This window comes from Pelodiscus sinensis, chromosome Z (assembly GCF_052426305.1).
Source record: "Pelodiscus sinensis isolate ZL-2025 chromosome Z, ASM5242630v1, whole genome shotgun sequence".
NCBI lineage: Eukaryota > Metazoa > Chordata > Testudines > Trionychidae > Pelodiscus > Pelodiscus sinensis.
Genome location: NC_143085.1, coordinates 2,261,486 through 2,286,663, shown reverse-complemented (window position 1 = coordinate 2,286,663; position 25,178 = coordinate 2,261,486). Strand labels below are relative to the sequence as shown.

The following is a 25,178-nucleotide window of genomic DNA, read 5'->3' as shown; positions in this document are numbered from 1 at the left end:
CCTGGGGCGACAGACGGTATGGGGGTGGAGGGAGAGTAGACTGCAGTTTTTCAAGTATCTAACATGCTTCTCCGATCCTCAGAGGCCGAGGAGAACAAACGGGCTTAAATTGCAACAAGGGAGGTTGAAGTTGGCCATTGGGGAACACTTCCTACCTGTCTGGGTGGTGAACCACCGGAATATATTGCCTGGGGGAGGTTGTGGAATCTCCATCACTGGAGATATTGAAGAGCAGGTTGGGTAGACATCTACCAGGGATGGTCTAGATGGGGCTTGGTCCTGCCAGGATCCTGGACTCGATGACCTCTCAAGGTACCTTCCAGTTTTAGGATTCTAGGATTCTGTAGACATCTACCAGGGATGGTCTAGATGGGGCTTGCCATGAGGGCAGGGGACTGGACTCAATGACCCGTCAAGGTTTCTTCCAGTTCTGGTGTTCCATGAAACTATAGACATCTACCAGGGACGGTCTAGATGGGGCTTGGTCCTGCCGTGAGGGCAGGGAATGGAACTTGATGACCTCTCAAGGTCCCTTCCCGTTCCAGTGGTCCATGATTCTCTAGACATCAACCAGGGATGGTCTAGATGGTCTTGGTCCTGCCGTGAGGGCAGGGAACGGGACTTGATGACCTCTCGAGGTCCCTTCCAGTTCTAGTGTTCTATGATTCTATAGACATCCACCAAGGATGGTCTAGATGAGTGTTTCTAAAGCTTTTTTAGACCAAGGAACACCAAACAATATTTTGTTTTATGAGGAACACCAAGGACTTTTGGTTGAGCAAAAAAAAAAGGCCAGGGGGGAGGGAGTTATTGGGGGCAGAGGGGAGAAGTCACCTGCCCCTTTAAGGGCAGCCATTTTGGACTCTGTTTTCCATGACACACCAGTGTGCCACGTAACACAGTTTAAGAAACTGGTCTACATGGTCTTGGCCCTCTTGTGAGGACAGGGGACTGGACTTGGTGACCTCTTGAGGTCCCTTCCAGTTCTAGTGTTCTATGATTCTATAGACATCTACCATCAATGGACACTGGTGATACTGAAGAGCAGGTTGGGTAGACATCTACCAGGGATGGTCCAGATGGTGCTTGGTCCTGCCATGGGGGCAGGGGACTGGACCTGATGACCTCGCGAGGTCCCTTCCCGTTCTAGTATTCAATGATTCTATGATTCTATAGATATCTACCATCAATGGTCACTGAAGATATTGAAGAACAGGTTGGGTAGACATCTACCAGGGATGGTCTAGATGGTGCTTGGTCCTGCCATTAGGGCAGGGGACTGGACTTGATGACCTCGCGAGGTCCCTTCCCGTTCTAGGATTCAATGATTCTATAGACATCTACCATTGATGGACACTGGAGATATTGAAGAACAGGTTGGGTAGACATCTACCAGGGATGGTCTAGATGGGACTTGGTCCTGTCGTAAGGACCAGGGACTGGACTGCATGACCTCTGGAAGTCCCTTCCGGTTCTAGGATTCTAGGATTGAAGACGGCAGTGAGTCCTAGTGGGAAGGGGGCTATGCAGACTCTAGCCCCCCCTGCAGGTACCCATGGGTGACCAGCGCTCTCTGCCTCTCCCAGGGCCATCCCGCTGGCCATCTTCCAAGCTGAGCTGAGCGTGCGGAAGCACTACCTCCGCAAATGGCTGAAGAGCCCCTCCCTGCAGGACTTCAACATCCGCACGGTGAGTGGCCGCAAGCCAGGTGTTCCCCTCGGGTAGTTGCCTGGCCCTGGTGCCCAGCTAGTACGCGGGTAAGGGGTCACGCTCTGGCTGGCACCTCCTCTTCCCCCAGATCCTGGACTGGGACTACTACATCGAGCGACTGGGCAACACCATTCAGAAAATCATCACCATCCCCGCCGCGCTGCAGCAGGTGAGGGGTGGTGGGGCCGGGAGGGGCTGGTTCACCGGGCCCCTCTCCCCACGGCCGCCATCACACGCCCTGTCCCTGCAGGTGAAGAACCCCGTGCCCCGCATCCGGCACCCCGACTGGCTGCACAAGAAGCTCCTGGAGAAGAACGACGTCTACAAGCAGAAGAAAATCAACGAGCTGTTCACTAGCGAGGGCAAGAGACAGGTAATGGGTGATGCGTTAGCTGGGCCGCGTGGGGCCCTGTGTTTGTGCACCCTGGCTGCCGGCCCCCTGCACCCTGCCCTCGCCTGCACCCTGCCCTCGCCGGCCCCCTGCACCCTGGCCACTGCCCTCGCCGGTCCCCGCCCCCCTGCACCCTGCCCTCGCCGGTCCCCGCCCCCCTGGTCCCTGCCCTCGCCGGTCCCCTGCACCCTGGTCACTGCCCTCGCCAGCCCTCTGCACCCTGCCCTCGCCGGTCCCCTGCACCCTGGTCACTGCCCTCGCCAGCCCTCTGCACCCTGCCCTCGCCGGTCCCCTGCACCCTGGTCACTGCCCTCGCCGGTCCCCTGCACTCTGCCCTCGCCGGCCCCCGCCCCCCTGCACCCTGCCCTCGCCGGTCCCCTGCACCCTGGTCACTGCCCTCGCCGCCCCCCTGCACCCTGCCCTCGCCGGTCCCCGCCCCCCTGCACCCTGCCCTCGCCGGCCCCCGCCCCCCTGCACCCTGCCCTCGCCGGTTCCCTGCACCCTGGTCACTGCCCTCGCCGGCCCCCTGCACCCTGCCCTTGCCGGCCCCCTGCACTCTGCACCGTGCCCTCGCCGGCCCTCTGCACCCTGGCCACTGGCCCTCTGCACCCCCCTGAACCCTGGCTGGCAGCCCCCTGGCCACTGGCCCCCGGCGGCCTCCAGTGCCCTGGCTGGCGGCCCCCTGTGGCCCCCTACACCCTAGCCACTACAGCTGAGAGCCCTTGTTCCCACCCAGGTCACTGCCAACCAGCCCCAGGAGGGCCCCTCCTGCTCCCAGGTGGCCGACATGGAGGATTTTGGGGCGCCCAAGCCTCTGCAGCCGGCCGTCCCCATCACCAGCAAGCGCAAGAGGGTCCCGGTGGCCGGGGAGAGCCAGGAGCTGTCCGAGAGCCTGGAGCTGACCCAGTCGTGGCGGGAGATCTTGGGCCCGCCCCCGCCTACCGGCACCACCAAGGTAAGGCGCGGTTCCCTAGGGAGCCGTCCCCTCTCCGGGATCCGGTCACCCCCTTCTGCTCTCTCCCCCTAGGAGGAGCGCCAGGCCTGGCTCCGCTACCACAAGAAGAAGTGGGAGCTGCAGGCCCGGCAGCGGCAGGCGCGCCGGAAGAAGCGGCGGCTGGCGGACGGCCAGGCGGCGCCGGGCGGCGGCGCGATCCGGGACGGGCCCGCCACGGGGCTGGGCAGCTACCTGCGCCGGACGGCCCGCAGCATCCTGGACCTGCCGTGGCAGATCGTGCAGGTACCGGTCCCCCCCGGCGGGCCGGCTTTGTCCCCGCGGGCCTGACGGTTGAGAACATCCGTGGGGCGGGGAGAGGGCGGGGCTTTCTGAGCTCATGGGGGGGCAGTGTAGAGGAGCTACGCTCTCGCCCACCGAGCCCTCCTTCCGCCCCACACAGGTGGCGGAGACCAGCCAGCCGGGCCTGTTCCGGCTGTGGGCCGTCATCGGGAGCGACCTGCATTCCCTCAAGCTGAGCATCCCCCGCGTCTTCTACGTCAACCAGCGGGTGGCCAAGCCGGAGGAGGGAGCGGTCTATCGCAAGGTGGGGGGAGCCCCTCCCTGCCCCCTCTCGGGCGGTGACCCCCTGTCAGCTAGAGGCCCGGCGGAGGCCGTCAACCCGGCTCTGCCGCGGCCCTTCCGACCCGCAGCCCCCCGGTATCCCAACCAGTCCCCCCCCTCAGCTCTGCTAATGCTCCTTGGTTCAGACCTCCCCCTCCCCCGTGGTCCCAGCCAGCGCCCCCCAGCTCTTCGAGTGCCCCTCAGTCTTCCCTGCAGCCTCCGCTGCTGGACTCCTGGCCCCTGCTCCGGGGGGGCCCCCCTGTACCCGGGCCCCTGCTCCGGGGGGGCCCCCCTGTACCCGGGCCCCAGCTCCGGGGGGGCCCCCCTGTACCCGGGCCCCAGCTCCGGGGGGGCCCCCCTGTACCCGGGCCCCAGCTCCGGGGGGGCCCCCCTGTACCCGGGCCCCAGCTCCGGGGGGGCCCCCCTGTACCCGGGCCCCAGCTCCGGGGGGGCCCCCCTGTACCCGGGCCCCCGCTCCGGGGGGCTCCCTGCACCCGGGCCCCCACCCCGGGGGGCTCCCTGCACCCGGGCCCCCACCCCAGCGGCCCCCCTGCACCCGGGCCCCCACCCCAGCGGCCCCCCTGCACCCTGGCCACAGCTCCAGTGGGGCCCTGTATCCTGGCCCACAACCCGGCGGGCGCCCCCGCCCCGGCGGGCCCCTGTATCCTGGTCCCCACCCCAGTGGCTCCTGGCACCCTGGCCACAGCTCCAGCGGGCCCCCACCCCGCCAACCCCCCTGCACCCGCCTTGGCCACGACTGCTACGGCGATTTGGGGACGTGCGCAAGAGACGCCGCCGCACGCCCGGTTCCCTGGGGGCACGGGCTCGAGTCGAGCAGCCCACGCAGCTAGCTCGGAAAGCGGCGGTGGTTCTGTCGCCGGGCCCGCGGCGCCCTCTGACGGCGGCGCTCCCCGGCAGGTCAACAGGGTCCTGCCCCGTTCCAACTTGCTCTACCATCTCTACGAGTACTCCGTCCCCGAGGACCTCTACCAGGAGCACCTCAACGAGATCAACGCCAGCCTGGCCGCCCCGGACATCGAGGGGGTGTACGAGACTCAGGTGACGGCGCCCGGCCCTCCCTGTCTCCGCACTGGCCGGACCCTGTCCGCCCTCCCAAGCCGGCTCTCCTGGGCCTCCCCCCACAGGACCCCGGAACCTGCTCCCGTGCAGAATTGGGGGCGGAGCTCCGCTCTACGTCCTCAAGGAGGCTAACGCGCGATGCCCCTCCCCAGGTGCCGTTACTTCTCCGGGCCGTGATCCACCTGGGCTGCGTGTGCATGGTGAGCCGGCAGCTGGTCCAGCATCTCACAGGCCGGGAGGCGGACACCTTCGCCCTGGAGCACCTGGAGATGCGTTCGCTGGCCCAGTTCAGCTACCTGGAGCCAGGTGAGGCCTCGCGGCCAGGGCGGGTCTCCGCAGGGCAGGCGGCCCAAAACGCTGACTTATCTGTTTTGCCTTCTTAGGGAGCATCCGTCACATCTACCTCTACCACCACGCCCAAGGCAGCAAGGCGCTTTTTGGCCTCTTCGTCCCCGCCCAGCGCAAGGCCTCCGTCTTCGTGCTGGACACGGTAAGGCCGGGAACCGGCGGGGTCTTTTCGGCGGACTCCCCGGGCCGGTCCCCCGTGCTGACACACCTCTGCTCTTGTCCCAGGTACGCAGTAACCAAATGCCCAACCTCGCCAACCTGTACACGGCGGAGCGCGGCAACATGGCGGAGAAAACGGGCGAGGAGCTACTCCCGCCGGATAAGCATTCCTTCGAGGTGCGGGCCGAGACCGACCCCAAGACGGTCTCCCGGGCCATCCAGCGCCTGCTGCTGGCCTACAAGGTAAGGTGCCAAGCGGTGGTGGCGGCGGCAAATTGGTGGAGGCGGACGATAAATTTTCAAACGGTACTAAACGGCTCAAGGTAGTTAAGACCGAAGCGGACGGTGAAGAACGTCAAAAAGATCTCCCCAGAGTGTGCAAACGATACTAAACGGCTCAAGATAGTTAAGACCGAAGCGGACGGTGAAGAACGTCAAAAAGATCTCCCCAGAGTGTGCAAACGATACTAAACGGCTCAAGATAGTTAAGACCGAAGCGGACGGTGAAGAACGTCAAAAAGATCTCCCCAGAGTGTGCAAACGATACTAAACGGCTCAAGATAGTTAAGACCGAAGCGGACGGTGAAGAACGTCAAAAAGATCTCCCCAAAGTTTGCAAACGATACTAAACGGCTCAAGGTATTTAAGACTGAAGCGGACGGTGAAGAACGTCAAAAAGATCTCCCCAAACTGAGTGATTGGGCAACAAAATGCCAAACGAAATTTAACGTGGATAGATGTAAAATAATGCACGTTGGGGGGAAAAATAACCCCAACTAGACATAATATGATGGGGAGCTAATTTAGCTGCAACTGATCAGGAAAGAGATCTTGGAGTCGTCATGGATCGTTCTCGGAAGACGGCAGCGGCCGTCAAAAAGGCAAACAGGATGTGAGGAATTGAGAATAAGACGGAGAATATCGTATTGCCCTTAAATAAATCCGTGGCATGCCCACATCTGGAATACTGCGTACAGATGTGGTCTCCTCTCAAAAAAGAGAGAGTGGCATTAGAAACGGTTCAGAGAAGGGCAACTAAAATGATTCGGGTCCCCTATAAGGAGAGATTAAAGAGCCGGGGAATTTTTAGCTTGGAAAAGAGATAGGATAGAGGTCTATAAAATCATGCTGAAACAAAAGACAGGACTATGCAGCTCGTAGATGGAGTCTCCCTCGCTAGAGGTGTTTAAGTCTCGGCTTGACAAAGCCCTGGCCGGGTTGATTGAGTTGGGATTGGTCCTGCCTAGAGCAGGGGGCTGGACTTGATGACCTTCTGAGGTCTCTTCCAGTTCTATGATTCTAAGACCAGACTAACACGGCTACATCTCTATTACTATAAAATCAGGAGCGGTTTTGGAGAAAGCGAATAAGGAAACGTTATTGACACGTTCCCATCATATAAGAACTAGGGGCCGCTGAATGAAACGAATGGGCAGCAGGTTTAAAACAAATCAAAGGACGTTCTTCTTCACGTGGTGCAGTCAACCTGTGGAACTCCTCGCCGGAGGAGGTGGTGAAAGCGACAGGGTTGAAAAGAGAACTAGATACTTTCATGGAGTTAAGTCCATGAATGGCTAAGGAACAGTGTCCCCGGCCTCTGTTTGTCGGAGGGTGGAGATGGACGGCAGGAGAGCGCTTGGTCGTGATCTGTTCGGTTCACTCCCTCTGGTGCACCTGGCATTGGCCAGAGTTGGGTTTTTTTAAGACCGAGAAACACCAAACAATTTTTTTGAGCAACACCAAGCATTTTTTGTTTAACAGGGGGAAAAAAAAAAGATGCCTGCCCCTTTAAGGGCAGCCATTTTGGACACTCCTCTCTGTGGCACACCTCCGACTGCTCCTTCTCCCCTACAGCTGTTCCCCCCCAGAACAGTGTGTTTTTTTAAGACCGAGGAACACCAATCTTTTTGAGCAACGCCAAGCATTTTTTGTTGAGCCAAAAAAAAAAAAGTTGCCTGCCCCTTTAAGGGCGGCCATTTTAGACTCTCATCTCTGTGGCACACCTCTGACTGCCTCTCCACGGCCCCCTCCCCCTCTTCCCCGTGCAGGACGAGCGCCGAGGCCCCACGCTGATCGCCGTGCAGTCCAACTGGGCCGTGAAGCAGCTGGCGAGCGGGATTCCCGTCTTGGAAGAGTTCCCCATGGTGCCCATGCGGGTGACGGACGACATCAGCTACGCCGTCCTGGATTGGCAGCGCCACGCCGCCCGCCGCATGATTCGCCACTACCTCAGCCTGGACACCTGCCTGTCGCAGGCCTTCGAGATGAGCAGGTTGGGTGTCCGGGGGTGGCAGGGCTGTGCCCCAGTGCGGGGAGTCGTGGCTGGCTGCGCCCTTCAGATGGGGCGGGTGGAGGTCAGCCGCCCGTCCCTCCTGCTCCCCTACCTTGGAAAAGTTTTGAGTCTTGTGTCCAGTTCTGGGCACCACATTGCAGGAAAGATTTCAGAAAATCCAAAGTAGAGCAACAAAAAAGGTCTAGAAAACACGAGTGATGAGGGAAGACTGAAAGAATCGGGCTTGTTTAGTTGGGAAAGGAAAAGGTCGAGAGGGCACACGATAGCGGTTTTCACGTATCTAAAAGGGTGTCACGAGGAGGGAGAAAACTTGTTCTCCTTGGCCTCTGAGGATAGACCAGAAGCAATGGGCTTAAACTGCAGCAAGGGAAGTTGAGGTTGGACATTAGGACAAATTTCCCGCTTGTCCGGGTGGTGAAACACTGGAATAAGTTGCCGACGGAGGTGGTGGAGTCTCCATCTCTGGAGATATTGAAGAGCAGGTTGGATAGACATGGACCAGGGATGATCTAGACCGGTGGTTCCCAACGTTTTCGAGCATACGGACCCCTTTTCAATCTATTAAAATGTCATGGACCCGCCCCTGCCTGCGGGAACGAAAAAAGAGAGAGCGGGGGAAAAAGGAAGAGGGAGAAAGGAGAGAAGAAGAGAGAACGGGAGAGAAAAAAGAGGGAGGAGAGAGAAGGAGAGAAAAAAGAGAGAGGAGACAGGGAGAGGGAGGAGGCGAGAGAACGAGAGAAAAAAGAGAAAGAAAGAACGAGAGGGGGGAGAGAAGGAGAGAGGAAAAAGGGAGGAGAGAGAACGAGAGAGGAAAAAGGGAGGAGAGAACGAAAGAGAAAGGGACAGAGGGAAAGAATGAGAGAGAGGAGAGAAATGAGAGAACGAAGAGAAAAAAGTGGGAGAGAACGAAGAGAAAGGGGGAGAGAGAACGGAAAGAGGGAACGAGCGGGGAGAGAAACAAGTGGGTGGGGGGAGAAAAAAGAGAGGAAAGAGAATGAGAGAACAAAGAGGAGAGACAATGAGAGAGAACGAGAAAGGGACGAGGGGGGGAAAAGGAAAGAACGAGAGAACGAGGATGAGAAAAAAGGGGAGAGAACGAGAGAAAAGAGAGAAGGGGAGAGAGAGAGAGAGGAGAGAGAGAATGAGAGAAAGAGGAGAGAATGAAAGAGAAAAAGGGAGGGAGAGGAAAAGAGAACGAGGGGAGGAGAGAGAAAGGGGAGAACGAGCGAGAAAAGGGGAGAGACAATGAGAGAGAATGAGAGAAAAAAGGGGAGAGACAATGAGAGAGAACGAGAGAGGGGGAAGAAGAAAATGAGAGAGAATGAGAGGACGAGAAAAAAGGAGAGGGAACGAGAGAAAAGAGGAGAGAGAACGAAAGAAAAAAGAGGAGGAGAGAAAAAAGGGGGCAGAGAACGCGAGAGAAAAAGGGAGGAGAGGAAAAGAGAACGAGGGGAGGAGAGAGAAAGAGGGGGAGGAGGAGAGGAAAAAAAGTGGGGAGAGAACGAGAGAGGGGACGAGAGAGGGGGAAAAAAGAAAACGAGAGAGAATGAGAGGACGAGAAAAAAGGAGAGAAAATGAAAGAAAAAGGAGGGGAGAGAAAGAGAGAGAATGAGAGAAAAAAGGGGACAGAGAACGAAAGAGAAAAAGGGAGGAGAGCGAGAACAAGAGAGAAAAAAGGAAGGAGAGAGGAAAAGAGAACGAGGGGAGGAGAGAAAAAAAGGGGAGAGACGATGAGAGAGAGAACGAGAGGGGGGAAAAAGAAAAAAGAGAGAATGAGAGAACAAAGAGGAGAGACAACGAGAGAGAATGAGGAAGGGGACGAGAGAGGAAAAAAGAGAATGAGAGGACGAGAGAAGAGAGAGAGAACGAGAGAGAGAAAGAGGACGAGAGAAGAACGAGAGGAAGGCGAGATTTAGACTGCGGTTTTTGTCAGGAAAAGCTATGCAAAATGCTCTTTTTCCGATTTATTTATTTTTTCCCCGGAAGAGGCTTTTCTGAAATTCGGCCCGTCTGCAGTGGGCCAAATTTCGGAAAAGCCTCGTCTTTCGGAGGAATCCTTATACCTTGTGGAACGAGGAAGACCGGGCTCCCCGAAAGAGCTAATTGGCTCTTCTACAAAAAGAAGCGAAAAAGCAAACGCGTTCCCTGGATACAGCAGGGGGGGGTTCTGGGATACTGGAGGTATCCCGGAAAACCCCCCGCGGCGTAGACATAGCCAGAGAGAGAAAAAGAAAGGATCGGGCTTGTTGCAATGGGTCGGATCTTTATTTTTAAACTCCCCACGGACCCCCTACAGCTCGGGACCCCCTGATCTAGACGGTGCTTGGTCCGGGCGGGGGACGGGACCGGCCGCCCTCTCCCGTGCTAGCGCGCTCTGATCCCCCGCCGTAGATACTACCACATCCCCATCGGGAACCTCCCCGACGACATCTCCACCTTCGGGTCCGACGTCTTCTTCGCCCGCCACCTGCGGCGGCACAACCACCTGCTGTGGCTGTCGCCCGCGGCCCGCCCGGACCTGGGGGGCAAGGAGGCCGACGACAACCGGCTGGTGATGGAGTTCGACGACCGAGCCTCGGTGGAGATCAACAACCCGGGCTGCTACTCCACCGGTGAGGGGCGGGACCCGCCGCTAGCGACGGGCCGGCTGGCCCCTGCCACCTCGCCGTGGGGCGGCCCTAGTGACTCGCTGGGGCTAGCAGGTGTCTGGCCTGGGGCTTCCTGGCGAGTTTCCTGGGTCTTCGCGTCGGCTGAGGGGCGGGACCTCCTAGGCTCCGCCCACACAACCTGAGGAGCCCTCTGGTTGGTGGTAGGCTTCAGGCTCCGCCCACTCCCCCTGTGGCCGGCTGAGGAGGTTTCTGGCTCCGCCCATGCCCCCTGTGGTCAGCTGAGGATTCTGGCTCCGCCCATTCCCCCAAGGAGCCGGTGGGTTTCTGGCTCCTCCCACGCCCCCTCTGGCCAGCCGAGGAACCCTCTGGTTGGTGGCGGGCTTCAGGCTCCGACCACACCACCTGTGGCCAGCCAAGGAGCCCCCTGGGTGGTGGTGTGTCTCTGGCTCCGCCCACATGCCCTGTGGTCAGCCGAGGAGGTTTCTGGCTCCGCCCATTTCCCCCAGAGAGCCGGTGGGTTTCTGTCTCCTCCCACGCCCCCTCTGGCCAGCCGAGAAGCCCTCTGGTTGGCGGCGGGCTTCAGGCTCCGCCCACGCCCCCTGTGGCTGGCTGAGGTTTCTGGCTCCTCCCCCGTCTCCTCTGGCCAGCCGAGAAGCCCTCTGGTTGGCGGCGGGCTTCAGGCTCCGCCCACGCCTCCTGTGGCCAGCCAAGGAGCCCCCTAGGTGGTGGTGGGTCTCTGGCTCCGCCCACATGCCCTGTGGTCAGCCGAGGAGTTTTCTGGCTCCGCCCATTTCCCCCAGAGAGCCGGTGGGTTTCTGGCTCCTCCCACGTCTCCTCTGGCCAGCCGAGAAGCCCTCTGGTTGGCGGCGGGCTTTAGGCTCCGCCCACGCCTCCTGTGGCCAGCTGAGGAGGTTTCTGGCTCCGCCCATTCCGCCAGGGAGCCAGTGGGTTTCTGGCTCCTCCCACGCCCCCTCTGGCCAGCCGAGGAACCCTCTGGTTGGTGGCGGGCTTCAGGCTCCGCCCACACCACCTGTGGCCAGCCAAGGAGCCCCCTGGGTGGTGGTGGGTCTCTGGCTCCGCCCACACGCCCTGTGGTCAGCCGAGGAGGTTTCTGGCTCCGCCCATTTCCCCCAGAGAGCCGGTGGGTTTCTGGCTCCTCCCACGCCCCCTCTGGCCAGCCGAGAAGCCCTCTGGTTGGCGGCGGGCTTCAGGCTCCGCCCACGCCTCCTGTGGCCAGCTGAGGAGGTTTCTGGCTCCGCCCATTCCCCCAGAGAGCCAGTGGGTTTCTGGCTCCTCCCACGCCCCCTCTGGCCAGCCGAGAAGCCCTCTGGTTGGCGGCGGGCTTCAGGCTCCGCCCACGCCCCCTGTGGCTGGCTGAGGTTTCTGGCTCCTCCCACGTCTCCTCTGGCCAGCCAAGGAGCCCTCTGTTTGGCGGCGGGCTTCAGGCTCCGCCCACGCCTCCTGTGGCCAGCTGAGGAGGTTTCTGGCTCCGCCCATTCCGCCAGGGAGCCGGTGGGTTTCTGGCTCCTCCCACGCCCCCTCTGGCCAGCCGAGGAGCCGTCTGGTTGGTGGCGGGTTTCAGGCTCCGCCCACGCTCCCTGCGGCTGGCCGAGGCGCCCCCTGGTGGTAACAGGTTCCTAGACTTGTTGTGGTCCCAGCTGGCGTGCGGCGTGCCAGCCCAGACGCAGCTGCAATTCCGGGCTGGGCCCAGCGCTTCCTCCAAGAGTTGGGGAGCTGGGGGACCCAGGCGGGAGTCCAGCGTGGCTGTGGCGAGGGGCATTGCTGCTCCGCCCCCTCTCGCCCTCCTTGACGGGCGGCTTCTCCTCCAGTGTGTGTGGAGCTGGACCTCCAGAGCCTAGCCGTGAACACAATCCTGCAGTCCCACCACATCAACGACATGGAGGGCGCCGCCAGCACCAGCGTCAGCTTCGACGTCCTCCCGCAGGCCTCCCTCGAGGACATGGTGACGGGCAACCAGGCGGCCGGCCTCCCGGCCAGCTACGACGAGACCGCCCTGTGCTCCAACGCCTTCAGGTGCGGCCCGGCTCCGCAGGGAGCGCCGCTAAGGGCCGTCTCCGGCCCGTGTGTTGTGCGGCTGGCGGAGCAGGAGGCATCTCCCCAACCTGGAGTTTTGGCCATTCTGTGGGGGCGGGGATGCTAGAGCGCAGACTCCGTCTTGGGTGGGGGGGAGCTTCTGGGGTTCCTCTGGTGGCATCTAGAGGACATTGGTGGCATCTGGAGGACGTTGGTGGCATGTGGGGTTCCTCTGGTGACATCTAGAGGACATTGGTGGCATGTGGGGTTCCTCTGGTGGCATCTAGAGGACATTGGTGGTATCTGGAGGACGGTGGCATGTGGGGTTCCTCTGGTGGCATCTAGAGGACGTTGGTGGCAGCTGGGGTTCCTCTGGTGGCATCTGGAGGATGTTGGTGGCATGTGGGGTTCCTCTGGTGGCATCTGGAGGATGTTGGTGGCATCTGGGGTTCCTCTGGTGGCATCTAGAGGACGTTGGTGGCATGTGGGGTTCCTCTGGTGGCATCTAGAAGAGGTTGGTGGCATCTAGAGGACATTGGTGGCATGTGGGGTTCCTCTGGTGGCATCTGGAGGACGTTGGTGGCATCTGGGGTTCCTCTGGTGGCATCGGGAGGACGTTGGTGACATGCCACCAACGTCCTCCAGATACCACCAACATCCCCCCGATGCCACCAGAGGAACCCGACATCAGGGGGAGGTTGGTGGCATCTGGGGTTCCTCTGGTGGTATATGGGGTTCCTCTGGTGACATCTGGAGGACGTTGGTGGCATCTGGAAGACGTTGGTGGCGTCTGGGGTTCCTCTGGTGGCATCGGGAGGAGGTTGGTGGCATCTGGGGTTCCTCTGGTGGTATGTGGGTTCCTCTGGTGGCATCGGGAGGAGGTTGGTGGCATCTGGGGTTCCTCTGGTGGTATGTGGGTTCCTCTGGTGGCATCTGGAGGAGGTTGGTGGCATTTAGAAGACGGTGGTCTCCCTCTCTCCCGGCAGGATCCTGAAGAGCATGGTGGTGGGCTGGGTGAAGGAGATCACACAGTACCACAACGTCTACGCCGACCACCAGGTGATCCACTTCTACCGCTGGCTCCGCTCCCCGGCCTCCCTGCTGCACGACCCGGCCCTGCACCGCACCCTCCACACCATGATGAGGAAGCTCTTCCTGCAGTGCGTGAGGGCCAGGAGGGGTGGGGAGGAGCTGGCCTACTGGGTCCGTGCACGCCAACGGGAGGACCCCCCTCCCTCGGCCAGGTCGCCCCTCACGTCTTCCCTCTCCCCAGGCTGGTGGCCGAGTTCAAGCGCCTCGGCTCCACGGTGGTCTACGCCAACTTCAACCGTCTCGTCCTGTGCACCAAGAAGCGGCGCATCGAGGACGCCCTGGCCTACGTGGAGTACGTCACCAACAGGTGGGCCAAGACGCCGGGGCCCGTGGAGATGCGGACGCTGCCCCTTCCTCCCCTGGCCTCTGCAGGGCAGAGCCGGTGCCCGACTCCCCTAGTCCCTCAAAGCCAGCAGGGCTGACCATCGTCTCTTTCCCTCCAGCATTCACTCCAAGGAGATCTTCCACTCCCTGACCATCTCCTTCTCCCGTTGCTGGGAGTTCCTGCTGTGGATGGACCCAACGAACTATGGGGGCATCAAGGGCAGGGTGCCCTCCAGTGCCCCCTCAGCGGAGGTAAGAGTCTGGGCGGGGCAGAGGGCTGGGTGGAGGGCCGCCGGGCCAGGCATGGGGCCGATCTCTTCTGCCCGGGACCCTTTGTAGGCGGAGGCCAACAGAAGGCAAGAAGAGTCTGAGGAGGAGGAGGAGAAAGATCAAGAGGAGACCAGCGTGGAGGACTTGCTGGAGAACAACTGGAACGTGGTGCAGTACCTCCCCCAGGCGGCCTCCTGCCAGAACTACTTCCTCATGATCGTGTCGGGTGAGTGCGCCCCGGGGGGGCTCGCCTGGTGGGTGCCCGCCATAGCGGGGAGCGTGGCGCAAGGCAAATCTTCAAAAAAGGGAAGAAGGACGATCCAGGGAATTATAGGCCGGTCAGTCTTACCTCGATTCCTGGAAAAATCATGGCAGGGATCCTTAAGGAATCCATATTGTGGCATTTGGATGAGAGGAAAGTGATTAGGAATAGTCAGCATGGATTCACAAAGGGCAAGTCGTGCCTGACCAATCGGATTAGCTTATGGTGAGGTAACCGGCTCGGTGGACATGAGGAAGTCAGTGGATGTGATAGACCTTGACTTTAGCCAGGCTTTCGATACGATCGCCCTCAATATTCTTGCCAGCAAGTGAAGGGAATGTGGACTGGATAAATGGACGGTAAGATGGATAGAAAGATGGCTAGAAGGCCGGGCCCAGCGGGTAGTGATCAACGGCTCGAGGTCAGGATGGCGGTCGGTTTCTAGCGGAGTGCCCCAAGGTTCGGTTCTAGGACCGGTTTTGTTCAACATCTTTATTAATGACCTGGATGAGGGAATGGATTGCACCCTCAGCAAGTTTGCGGATGACACTAAGCTAGGGGGAGAGGTAGATACGCTGGAGGGCAGAGATAGGGTCCAGAGTGACTTAGACAGATTGGAGGATTGGGCCACAAGAAATCGGATGAGGTTCAACAAGGACAAGTGCAGAGTCCTGCACTTGGGACGGAAGAATCCCAAGTATTGTTACAGGCTGGGGACCGACTGGCTAAGTAGCAGTTGTGCAGAAAAGGCCCTGGGGGTTACAGTGGATGAGAAGCTGGAGATGAGCCAACAGGGCGCCCTTGTAGCCAAGAAGGCGAATGGCATATTCGGTTGCATTAAGAGGAACATCGCCAGCAGATCCAGAGATGTCATTATTCCCCTTTATTCGGCTTTGGTGAGGCCACATCTGGAGTATTGTGTCCAGTTCTGAGCTACAGAAAGGACGGGGACGCATTGGAGAGGGTCCAGCGGAGGGCGACCAAACTGATTCGGGGGCTGGAGCATATGACCTACGAGGAGAGGCTGAGGGAGTTGGGTTTGTTTAGTCTGCAGAAGAGAAGAGTGAGGGGGGATTTGAGAGCAGCTGTCAACTTCCTGAAGGGAGGTTCCAAAGAGGCTGGCGAGAGGCTGTTCTCAGTCGTGACAGATGCAGAACAAGGAGCAATGGGCTCAAGTTGTGGCGGGAGAGGTCCAGGTTGGATATTAGGAAAAACGATTTCACTAGGAGAGTGGGGAAGCCCTGCGATGGGTTCCCTAGGGAGGGGGTGGAGTCTCCATCCCTAGAGGTGTTTAAGTCTCGGCTTGACAAAGCCCTGGTTGGGTTGATTGAGTTGGGATTGGTCCTGCCTAGAGCAGGGCACTTGATGACCTTCTGAGGTCTCTTCCAGTTCTATGATTCTAAGTGTCCATCTTGCTCCCCTCTTCCCCAGCCTACGTCGTCGCCGTGTACCACAGCATGAAGGAGGAGCTCCGGCGCAATGCCCCCGGCGCCACCCCGGTCCGGAGACGAGCCGGCAGCCAGGCCTCCCAGGAGCCCGCGGGTGAAGCGGGCGCCCTGCCCGGTGAGTGAACCCTTCCCGCCAGGAAGCGAGCTACCCCGGTGCATCCAGTTGGCTGAAAGTGCCTCTTCTCCCTTCAGGCGTGATCACTTTCTCTCAGGACTACGTCGCCAACGAGCTCACCCAGAGCTTCTTCACCATCATCCAGAAGATCCAGAAGAAGGTGACCGGCTCCCGCCACGCCACGCTGCCCTCGGACATGTTCCCGGTCCTGCCCGGCTCCTACCTGCCGCTCAACAACCCGGCGCTGGAATTCGTCAAATACGTCTGCAAGGTGGGCCTTCCGGCTGGAGTTCCTTCCGCCTGCCCGGGACCCGTCTGCGGCAGGTGGCTCATACAGCTCTCCCCTCCGGTAGGTGCTGTCCTTGGACGCCAACATCACCAACCAGGTGAACAAACTCAAACGAGACCTGCTCCGCCTGGTGGACGTGGGCGAGTTCTCGGAGGAGGCCCAGTTCCGCGACCCCTGCCGCTCCTACGTCCTCTCCGAAGTCATCTGCCGCAACTGCAACTTCTGCAGGGACCTGGACCTATGCAAAGAACCAGGCGTGTCTCAGGTACTGGGGGCTTGCCCAGCCCGGGGCCTTGCTGGGCTGGACTTGGGCACGTGTCCCTCTGACCCTGTCTCTGCCCATAGGATAGCGCTGTGCCGCCCGGCTGGGTGTGCTCCAATTGCCAGGCAGAGTATGACCGCGACGGCATCGAAATGGCTCTGGTGGAGGCCCTGCAGAAGAAGCTGATGGCCTTCACGCTCCAGGACTTGGTGAGAATCAGACAATCGTAGAATCTTAGAACGGGAAGGGACCTCAAGAGGTCATCGAGTCCCGTCCTCTGCCCTCACGGCAGGACAAAGCCCCATCTAGACCATCCCTGGTAGATGTCTACAGAATCATAGAACTGGAAGGGACCTCAGGAAGTCATCAAATCTAGACCCCTGCTGTCACGGCAGGACCAAGCCCCACCTAGACCATCCCTGGTAGATGGCTATATAATCACAGAATCCTAGAACCTCAAGAGGTCATCAAATCCATCACTTGTCCTCATGGCAGGACCAAGCACTGTCTAGACTATCCCTGGTAGATATCTACAAAGCCATAGAACTGGAAGGGACCTCGAGAGGTCATCATGTCCAGTCCCCTGCCCTCATGACAGGACCAAGCAACATCTAGACCATCCCTAGTAGATGTCTGTAGAATCCCAGAAACGGAATAGGCCTCGAGAGATCATCAAGTCCCATCCCCTGCCCTCACAGCAGGACTAAGCCCCATCTAGACCATCCCTGGTAGATGTCTACAGAATCATAGACCTGGAAGGGACCTCAAGAAGTCATCAAATCTAGTTCCCTGTCCTCCCGGCAGGACCAAGCACGGTCTAGAGTTAGACCATCCCTGGTAGATATCCATGGAATCATAGAACTGGAAGGGACCTCGCAATGTCATCGAGTCCCGTCCCCTGCCATCACGGCAGGACCAAGCCCCATCTAGACCATCCCTGGTAGATGTCCATGGAATCATAGAACTGGAAGGACCTCAAGAAGTCATCAAATCTAGTTCCCTGTCCTCCCGGCAGGACCAAGCACGGTCTAGAGTTAGACCATCCCTGGTAGATATCCATAGAATCCTAGAAATGGAAGGGACCTCGCAATGTCATCGAGTCCCGTCCCCTGCCCTCATGGCAGGACCAAGCCCCATCTAGACCATCCCTGGTAGATGTCTACAGAATCATAGACCTGGAAGGGACCTCAAGAAGTCATCAAATCTAGTTCCCTCGCCTCCCGGCAGGACCAAGCACGGTCTAGAGTTAGACCATCCCTGGTAGATATCCATGGAATCATAGAACTGGAAGGGACCTCGCAATGTCATCGAGTCCCGTCCCCTGCCATCACGGCAGGACCAAGCCCCGTCTAGACCATCCCTGGTCGATGTCTATCCAACCTACTCTTCAATATCTCCAATGATTGAGATTCCACAACCTCCCTGGGCAATTTATTCCAGTGTTTCACCACCCTGCCAGGTAGGAAGTTTTTCCTAATGTCCAACCTCAACCACCCTTGCTGCAGTTTAAGCCCCTTGCTTCTGTCCAATCCTCAGAGGCCAAGGAGAATAATTTTTCTCCCTCCTTATAACGCCCTTTTAGATATTTGAAAACTGCTATCACATCCCCTCTCCGTCTTCTCCTTTCCAAACTAAAGCCCAGTTCTTTGTCTTCCCTCCTCACTCATGTTCTCTAGAGCAGTGTTTCTCAACCAGTGGTCCGAATTCCCACGGGGGACTCGAGAGAAGTCTGGAGGGAGAGGGGTGTCAACACCACTGACATTTGGAGAAAACGATTTTTGTGTTGAAGCGCTATGAAACGTATTCTTTTTGTACTTTTTACACGCCAACATTTCATCGCCCGCCTGGCTATGCTGAAGGGCTGTGTCTAGACTGGCAAGTTTTTCCGCAAAATCGTCTGATTTTTGCGGGAAAAACTTGCCAGCTGTCTACACTGGCCGCTTGAATTTCCGCAAGAACACGGACGATCTCATGTAAGATCGTCAGTGTTCTTGCGGAAATACGATGCTGCTCCCGTTCGGGCAAAAGTCTTTTTCTGAAAAACTTTTGCGCAAAACGGCCAGTGTAGACAGCACAGTCGTGTTTTCGGCAAAAAAAGCCCCAGTCGCGAAAATGACGATCGGGGCGTTTTTGCGGAAAGCGGCGTCTGGATTGGCCACGGACGCTTTTCCGCAAAAAGTGCTTATGCGGAAAAGCATCCTGCCAATCTAGACGTGCTTTTCCGAAAATGCTTTTCACGGAAAAGTTTTCCGTTAAAAGCATTTCCGGAAAATCATGCCAGTGTAGATGTAGCCAATCGGAGTAGAGCGGAAGAACGACTTCTTGTGTCTTGCTCACCCCACTCCTGGAGGTGCGTCCCAGTATCACGTTGGCTGTTTTTGGCAACCGAGTCGCACTGGTGCCTCATATTTAGCTTGTGGTCCACTCGGATCCCTTTTTGCAGGACTCGTTCCTAAGAGCGCCCACACTGGGTCAAACCAAAGGTCCGTCTAGCTCTGTGTCCTGTCGGCCGACAGTGGCCAATCCCAGATGCCCTAGAGGGACGGAACACAAACGGAATCATCATGGGATCCTGTCGTGTTGCCCGTTTCCAGACAAACCGAGGCGAGGGACACCGTTCCTACCCATCCTGGCCAACCTCACTTCCAGGAATCTATCTATGTAGCTCTTTTTTGAACACTGCTCATGTCCTAGTCTTTCCTGCATCCTCTGGCGAGGAGTTCCACAGGTTGGCAAAAACAGACTCGCTTCCCATTCTGTGCCAAACGGAGTGTTCTTTCCGACGGGGAGGGCTCTGCATTGGTACGCCCTGTGGCCGGCACCAGAACCGCACGAGGCGAGCATGGCAGATCTCCGCCCTAAGCAAATCTCTTCCGCTCCCAGGTGTGCCCCAAGTGCAAAGGCGTGAAGGAGGCTCACATGCCCATCTACTGCAGCTGCGCCGGGGACTTCACCCCGATGATCTCCACCCAGGTAGGTCCTTCCCCCACCCTGGCCCTCTCCTGCCTCCCCCGCCACATCAGGGCAGGGCTTCCTGATGTTCCTGACTCTTCCCTGTGCGCCGGCAGGCCTTCGTGGACCAGATCCACGTCTTCCGCAGCATCGCCCAGCACTTCGGCATGGCCCACCTGCTGGAGACCGTCGAGTGGCTGCTGCAGATGAACCCCCAGCTCCGGCGATGACGGAGGAGGGCCGCCGATGGTGGCAGCGGTGGGATGACCCGCAGCGAGAGGCCGCTGTTAAGTCTGAGCTTGGACCTGCTCAAAGACCCCACTCAAAGGCCCCTTTTTCCAGCAGCCTCGGGCATCGTGGGCACCTGGGCTTGCCCGCGACAGCCGAAATCCCAGCTCGGCCAGGCCCGCCCGAGGGGGCTGGAGAGGGACAAATGCATGGGGCTGGCAGGCAAATTGGGGGCGGGGGGCACCCATCTCTGGCACGGACTGTGGCCGCTGGCACCCGGCAGCTCTCCTTTCGGTGCCCTGTCCTACAGGATGGGCGGCTGATACGGTGGGGGTAGTGGGGGGGGGGTGTTTTTTTATTGGGATGTTTGATAATTGGGAATAAAGTGCCTCTAACGAGCTGCCCCCGTTGTGGGGGGTGGGCAGGGGGCCGTACGGGGCGCGATGCGACAGCCGAGGACGCGGCGGGCACGGGAGCATCCGGCAGCATCCTTTGAACACGCGTTCGAGTCGATTCAGATTGGTCCCCCACTCGCCCACGGCCTGACGGTTTTCTCTGTCGGGTGGCTCCGGGGACCCTCCTGCATCCCTGATTGGAAAGGAGAAGAGCCCGTTTCCCGGTGTTGGCCAGCAGGGGGCGCAGGTCGCCTGCTTTTGCGGCCGCCTGGGGAGCTGGGAACGCTCTGGTGTGTCAGTTTCTGGCCCGGGGGTCGCTGGTCACGTCCCACCCCGCCTGAGCCGTAATTTCTGTGGGTCTGCTCCCTTTGAGATGTTGGACTCTGCCCCCTTTTCCCCGCCCCGATTTATAGCTGGCGTCGCACACACCCACCCCTGCCCCACCTTTTTGTTATGGAAATATTATGCAGCGATTTTCCCCCCCCCCCCCGCCCTGTACCCACTCCCTGATTCCTTGCGCCCCAGTGTGCTGGGGTGGGGGGGGCGGGCGGGGAGCCACCAGGGCCCCATCTCTGCAGAGCCCAGACCTGCTGTGGAAAAACCAAGCCCCTGCCCTCCTAAATCAAACACCTATGTGCATTTCCTCCCCGCCAATGCTGCCCCCTACCTAAACACTATACCCCCCCTGCCCCCCATCCTATGTGCCTGGGCTCTGCCTTAGAACGGCCACACCAGGGAGGGAAGTGGGGTCTTTGAGCAGATCCAAGCTCAGACTTAACAGCGGCCTCTCGCTGCGGGTCATCCCACCGCTGCCACCATCGGTGATCCCACCGCTGCCCCCACCGGTGGGCCACGGGTTGACCAGACAGGGGAAAGGGATCTCTCTTGCAAGGGCCAGATGCACAGTCAGCCCATGCAGCAGCTGCGCCTTCCCTCCCCCGGCGTGACTGGGAACTGGAGCTGGCCGGCCGGGGCCGAGAAACCCGACCCTAATGGTCCTGTGTCGGGAATCGCGCTGAAGGAGACGCCGGCCGGCCGTTCTGGGAAGCAGCGCTTCCTGCCGGTGCGTGTCGGCTGTGAATTCCCCTCCCAGGACTCCCACGCTGGGTTGGGCGGTTCAAGATCTGTGGCCACCCACGGCAGCCCCCGGCGCAAGGTGGAAAGGCCCCACACAGCAGGCGGACGGGGCTCGGTGAGCCGTAGCGATCCCTGCAGGTAGATCAGGTCTCTGCCTTGTGAGGGAGAGCATGGATTGCTCTTGAGACTCCAGGAATTAAATAGAAGCCTCCAGGAAGCTGTCGTGAGCCAGCTCGAACCTCGATCAGAGCTGTCGATGAACGGCACAGCCGATCCGTGCAGTAAGCCGGTGGGTGTGCAAAATGCCAGCGTGGGAGGTCGTGGTATTTGCCTGCCCACCAGTGTTTCTTTCCTGGGGGCTTTGGCGTGTAGTGAAATCGTGGCCCGGCGTCTGATCTACGTGAGTCACCGTGAACGTGCCCACTTGTGTGTCTACGCTACACCGCAGCCGACCCCACACGCGACAGCCCTCGATGCCAAAACCGGGTCTGTCGTTTTCTTCCCTGTCCCGTTTTCTAGCAGAATTCACTAGTTTGGAAGCACGTGAATCAGCAACGGAACCTACGCCCGCTTCCCGGCGCACGTGGTGCTTTCGCACGCTTGTGTGTCGGTGCGAGACGTGTGAAATGATTCAGTGGATGTGCCTTATTTTTACCGGCAGCGGACGGACGGTGCCGGTGTGAGCGGGCTTAGCGCTTCTGGCTCTGTCTTTAACGCCGTTGCCTCGTGACGAAATCGACCACGAGAGACCGCCACCGCCCCCATCTTCTGCTCCTGGGACCTTCCTCTCAGCCCTGCCCAAAGGCAGCTGGTCTCCTTCCCTTCTTCCCGCAGCGGATCGGGACCCAGCATCCCGTTAAGAGCAGAAATAACTTTCCGCCGCTTTCTCAAGCCAATCGGAGACGTCCCCGACTCGGCTCTTGGATTCTGGGGGGGACGTAGCAGGACTCTGTCCCCTTGCTTGTGAAACCAAGCTGCCTGCAGCCGAGATGCCAAAGGCTTGTGGCTTCCAAGCTGCCCCTGCCCCATTTCCCGGTGGGGCTGGCGCCAGAGGTCTCGGGAGCAAGCTGCTAATGCGCTGAGTTTTGCCGCAGACGCAGAAGAGCCGGCAAATGTGATTATACTTGGCTCCTCTGAGCTTCCTCTCAATTACCTCCCTGCCTCTTTCTAATTGACTTAACGCGCTGGCCGGGCACTTAGCGGTCCCCAGGGTGCATGGGGGGGCCGGATCCAAAGGAGGCAGGGGTTGGAGTGGGTGATGGGGGAGGGAGGCCTGGTTGGGAAGGTGGCGGATTGTGGCTGGGCTTAGACACGGCTCTCCCGGCCTTCCCACAGCGCCCCCTGCTGGCACATCTGCTGCGCCCGCACTCCTGGTAAAGGGGTACCCAGGGAATTATAATTTCCCCCACCACCACCAGCCACTGCTCCTGCCTGGGTGTCTAGCCCCCCACCCCCCCGTTGAGGACCGCAAGGCTGCCAGTAGATGCGGCTAAGCTGGTGTTCCCACCCCACACCCTCGGTGCTAACTGGAGTGCAGTTGGCAACGCCCCATCAGGGGAAGTAGGTGGGCGTGGCACCGGACTAGCGCCCACCCACCTGCATTCTGGCCTCCTAGGAGCTGATCCAGCCGTGGCGGGTCTTAGGGGGTGTTGAGGCTGTCCAGCTGTAGAGCGAGTTCCTGGCTGAGCTCTGCGGCCCAGGGGTGAAATCCGGACTGGGCTGGGGGCGTTCCTGGCCTCCCGCCTTGTAACAGTTGTGTGGGGCACCGCTGTGAGGATCGAATCGGGGCCAACGGCTTAGAACCAGGGCTCCCTGCGGCCCAAGTCGGGGGGGATCCTCCGTGAGGCACCAAACCAGTCACACACGCACCCCTCTGGCCGGCAAGAAATCCCACAAGCAACCCCCGTCGACACTCCGGTTGTACCTGGGCCGCCCCCTATCTTCCACAGGTGAGAGGTTATGAAATGATTTGGGGTTGGGAACGGGTCCCATATGAAGAGAGATTAAAGAGAACGGGGACTTTTCAGCGTGGAAAAGAGGAGAGTGAATAAGGAAAAGTTATTGACTTGTTCCCATCGCATAAGAACGAGAGGCAGCAGGTTTAAAAGAAATCAAAGGAAGTTCTTCACACAGCGCACAGTCAACTTGTGGAACTCCTCGCCGGAGGAGGTTGTGAAGGCCAGGATTATATCAAGGCTGAAAAGAGAACTAGCTACGTTCATGGAGGTTAAGTCTATTGATGGCATTAGCCAGGATGGGTAAGGATTGGTGTCCCTAGCCTCTGTTTGGAGAAGGATGGCAGGAGAGAGATCGCTTGGTCGTTACCTGTTCGATTCACTCCCTCTCGGCAATTTGGTATTGGCCACTGTCGGCAGACAGGCTACTGGACTGGATGGATCTTTGGTCTGACTCAGTACGGCCGTTCCTATGAAAACCACAGGATGAAAAGTCTAGAGCAGTGGTTCCCAACCTGTGGTCCACGGACCCTTGGCGGTCCACGGCGGTACCCCAGGGGTATGGGGGACCTTTAAAAATAAGAATCGGGCCCACCACGGTGGGCCCAAGTCTTTCTTTGTCTTGTTTTCTCTTTTCCTCTTTCCCCCTCACCTTTCTTTTCTTGTATTTATTTCTCCTTTTTTCTTTCCCTGTTTCCCTTTCTCCTTTTTTCTCATGTATTTTTTTTCTTTTTTCCCCCCATCTCTTTTTTCCTTTTTCCCTCTTTTCTTTTTTCTCTTGTATTTTTTTCTTTTCTTTTCTCTCTCTTCTTGTTTCCCTCTTTTCTTTAAATTTTTTTCTCCCTTTCAATCTCTCTCTTTCTCTCTCTCTCTCTTTTTTCCTGTTTTCCTCTCTTTTCTTTTTTCTCTTTTAGGCTAGGTCTACACTACAGCGTTTTGAGGCAATTTTTCCGCAAAAACTTGCGGAGCGTCCACTCTTCAAGCACGTTTTTCCGTAAGTAAAATGAAAGAACGCGGGGATTTGCAGTGTAGGTATTCTTCCTTCTACGAGGAATAACTCCTTTTTGCACAAGATCGGGGCCTGGAAAAAGATGTGTGTGGATGGGGATCTTGCGCAAAAAGGCGTGTGGGGCTGGGAACGGGGGTTTTTTTGTGCAAAAAGAGACAATCGAAAAAAGCACAGGTGCCTTGGTGGTCATTCTGTAAATAGAAATCGGAGTTTCCTTTTGAGAGAGTCTCCAGGCAGTCTGGATGCGCTCTTGCGCAAAAGCGCATTGCTTTTTTGAGGCGCTTTTGCAGTGTGGATGCGCTTTTGTACAAGACATTTTTGTGGAAGATTTGTTCTGCCAAAAGGTTCTTGCACATGAAGCCTGCACTGTAGACATCCTCTCTTTTTTCTCCTTTTCTTTACTCTCTTGTTCTGTCTTGTATCCCTTTTTTCTTTCTCTTTTTTCTTATTCTTTTTTCGTCTCTTTTTCTCTTTTTTTGTTTCCTCTTTTTTTTCTCTCTGGCAGGAAAGGAAGGCAATCCGTGAAATTTTAATCGATTGAAAAGGGGTCCGTATGCTCAAAAAGGTTGGGAACCATTAGTCTAGAAGACGTGACCTATGAGGGACGACTGAAAGAATTGGGTTTGGTTAGTTTCGATAACAGTAGACTGAGAAGGGACAGGATAGTAGCTTTCAAGTGTTACAAAGAGGAGGGAGAAAAATTGTTCTCTGAGGACAGGACAAGAAGCAATGGGCTTAAACTGCAGCAAGGGAGGTTTAGGTTGGACATTAAAGGTGTGTCTAGACTACAGGGTTTTGTCGACAAACGTGGACTTTTGTTGACAAAACTATATCTGCATCTACACTGCCTTTGAGTTATGTCAACATAACGTTGACAAAACTCAGCCATTTTGTCGACGTATGTAAACCTCATTCTACGAGGAGTAACGCCTTTTGTCGACAGAGTTCTGTCGATAGAAGGCATTATTGCATCTATACTGTCCTTTGCGTCCACACTGTTATGTCGACAAAGCGGCTTGCTTTGTCGACAGAACTGGATGTCGTCTAGACGCTCTTTGTCGACAGAAGCTTTGTCGACAGTATCTGTCGACAAAACCCTGTAGTCTAGACATACCCTAAGAAAAACTTCCTACCTGTCCGTGTGGTGAAACACTGGGATAAATGGCCAAGGGTGGTTGTAGAGTCTCCGTCACTGGAGATATTGAAGATCAGATTGGGTAGACTTCTACCAGGGATGGTCTAGGCGGTGCTTGGTCCTGCCATGAAGGCAGGGGACAGGACTTGACCTCTTGAGGCCCCTTCCAGTTCTAGTGTGCTATGA

The 25,178-nt window shown here is 58.2% G+C and overlaps 1 protein-coding gene across 2 annotated transcripts in view; it reads left to right on the top strand.

Annotated features, from left to right (window-relative positions):
• The window catches only part of POLE (DNA polymerase epsilon, catalytic subunit), a 57,679-nt gene extending 35,633 nt beyond the window's left edge, over window positions 1–22,046 (top strand). The window contains exons 27-49 of one of the 2 annotated variants that reach the window (XM_089775335.1): window positions 1,587–1,689; window positions 1,799–1,879; window positions 1,961–2,083; window positions 2,838–3,056; window positions 3,129–3,338; window positions 3,496–3,639; window positions 4,575–4,715; window positions 4,889–5,042; window positions 5,120–5,226; window positions 5,310–5,486; window positions 7,292–7,515; window positions 9,928–10,148; window positions 11,975–12,179; window positions 13,166–13,339; window positions 13,453–13,578; window positions 13,715–13,847; window positions 13,935–14,091; window positions 15,559–15,690; window positions 15,768–15,961; window positions 16,044–16,244; window positions 16,325–16,450; window positions 19,125–19,214; window positions 21,555–22,046. In XM_089775335.1, coding sequence (XP_089631461.1) covers window positions 1,587–1,689; window positions 1,799–1,879; window positions 1,961–2,083; window positions 2,838–3,056; window positions 3,129–3,338; window positions 3,496–3,639; window positions 4,575–4,715; window positions 4,889–5,042; window positions 5,120–5,226; window positions 5,310–5,486; window positions 7,292–7,515; window positions 9,928–10,148; window positions 11,975–12,179; window positions 13,166–13,339; window positions 13,453–13,578; window positions 13,715–13,847; window positions 13,935–14,091; window positions 15,559–15,690; window positions 15,768–15,961; window positions 16,044–16,244; window positions 16,325–16,450; window positions 19,125–19,214; window positions 21,555–21,623 — 3,511 coding nt within the window. In that variant the 3' untranslated portion in view covers window positions 21,624–22,046. Of the gene's footprint in view, window positions 1–1,586; window positions 1,690–1,798; window positions 1,880–1,960; window positions 2,084–2,837; window positions 3,057–3,128; window positions 3,339–3,495; window positions 3,640–4,574; window positions 4,716–4,888; window positions 5,043–5,119; window positions 5,227–5,309; window positions 5,487–7,291; window positions 7,516–9,927; window positions 10,149–11,974; window positions 12,180–13,165; window positions 13,340–13,452; window positions 13,579–13,714; window positions 13,848–13,934; window positions 14,092–15,558; window positions 15,691–15,767; window positions 15,962–16,043; window positions 16,245–16,324; window positions 16,451–19,124; window positions 19,215–19,309; window positions 20,556–21,554 lie in introns of those variants that run through there. The other variant, XM_089775334.1, reaches the window with a different exon arrangement.
• Window positions 22,047–25,178: the final 3,132 nt, after the last annotated feature.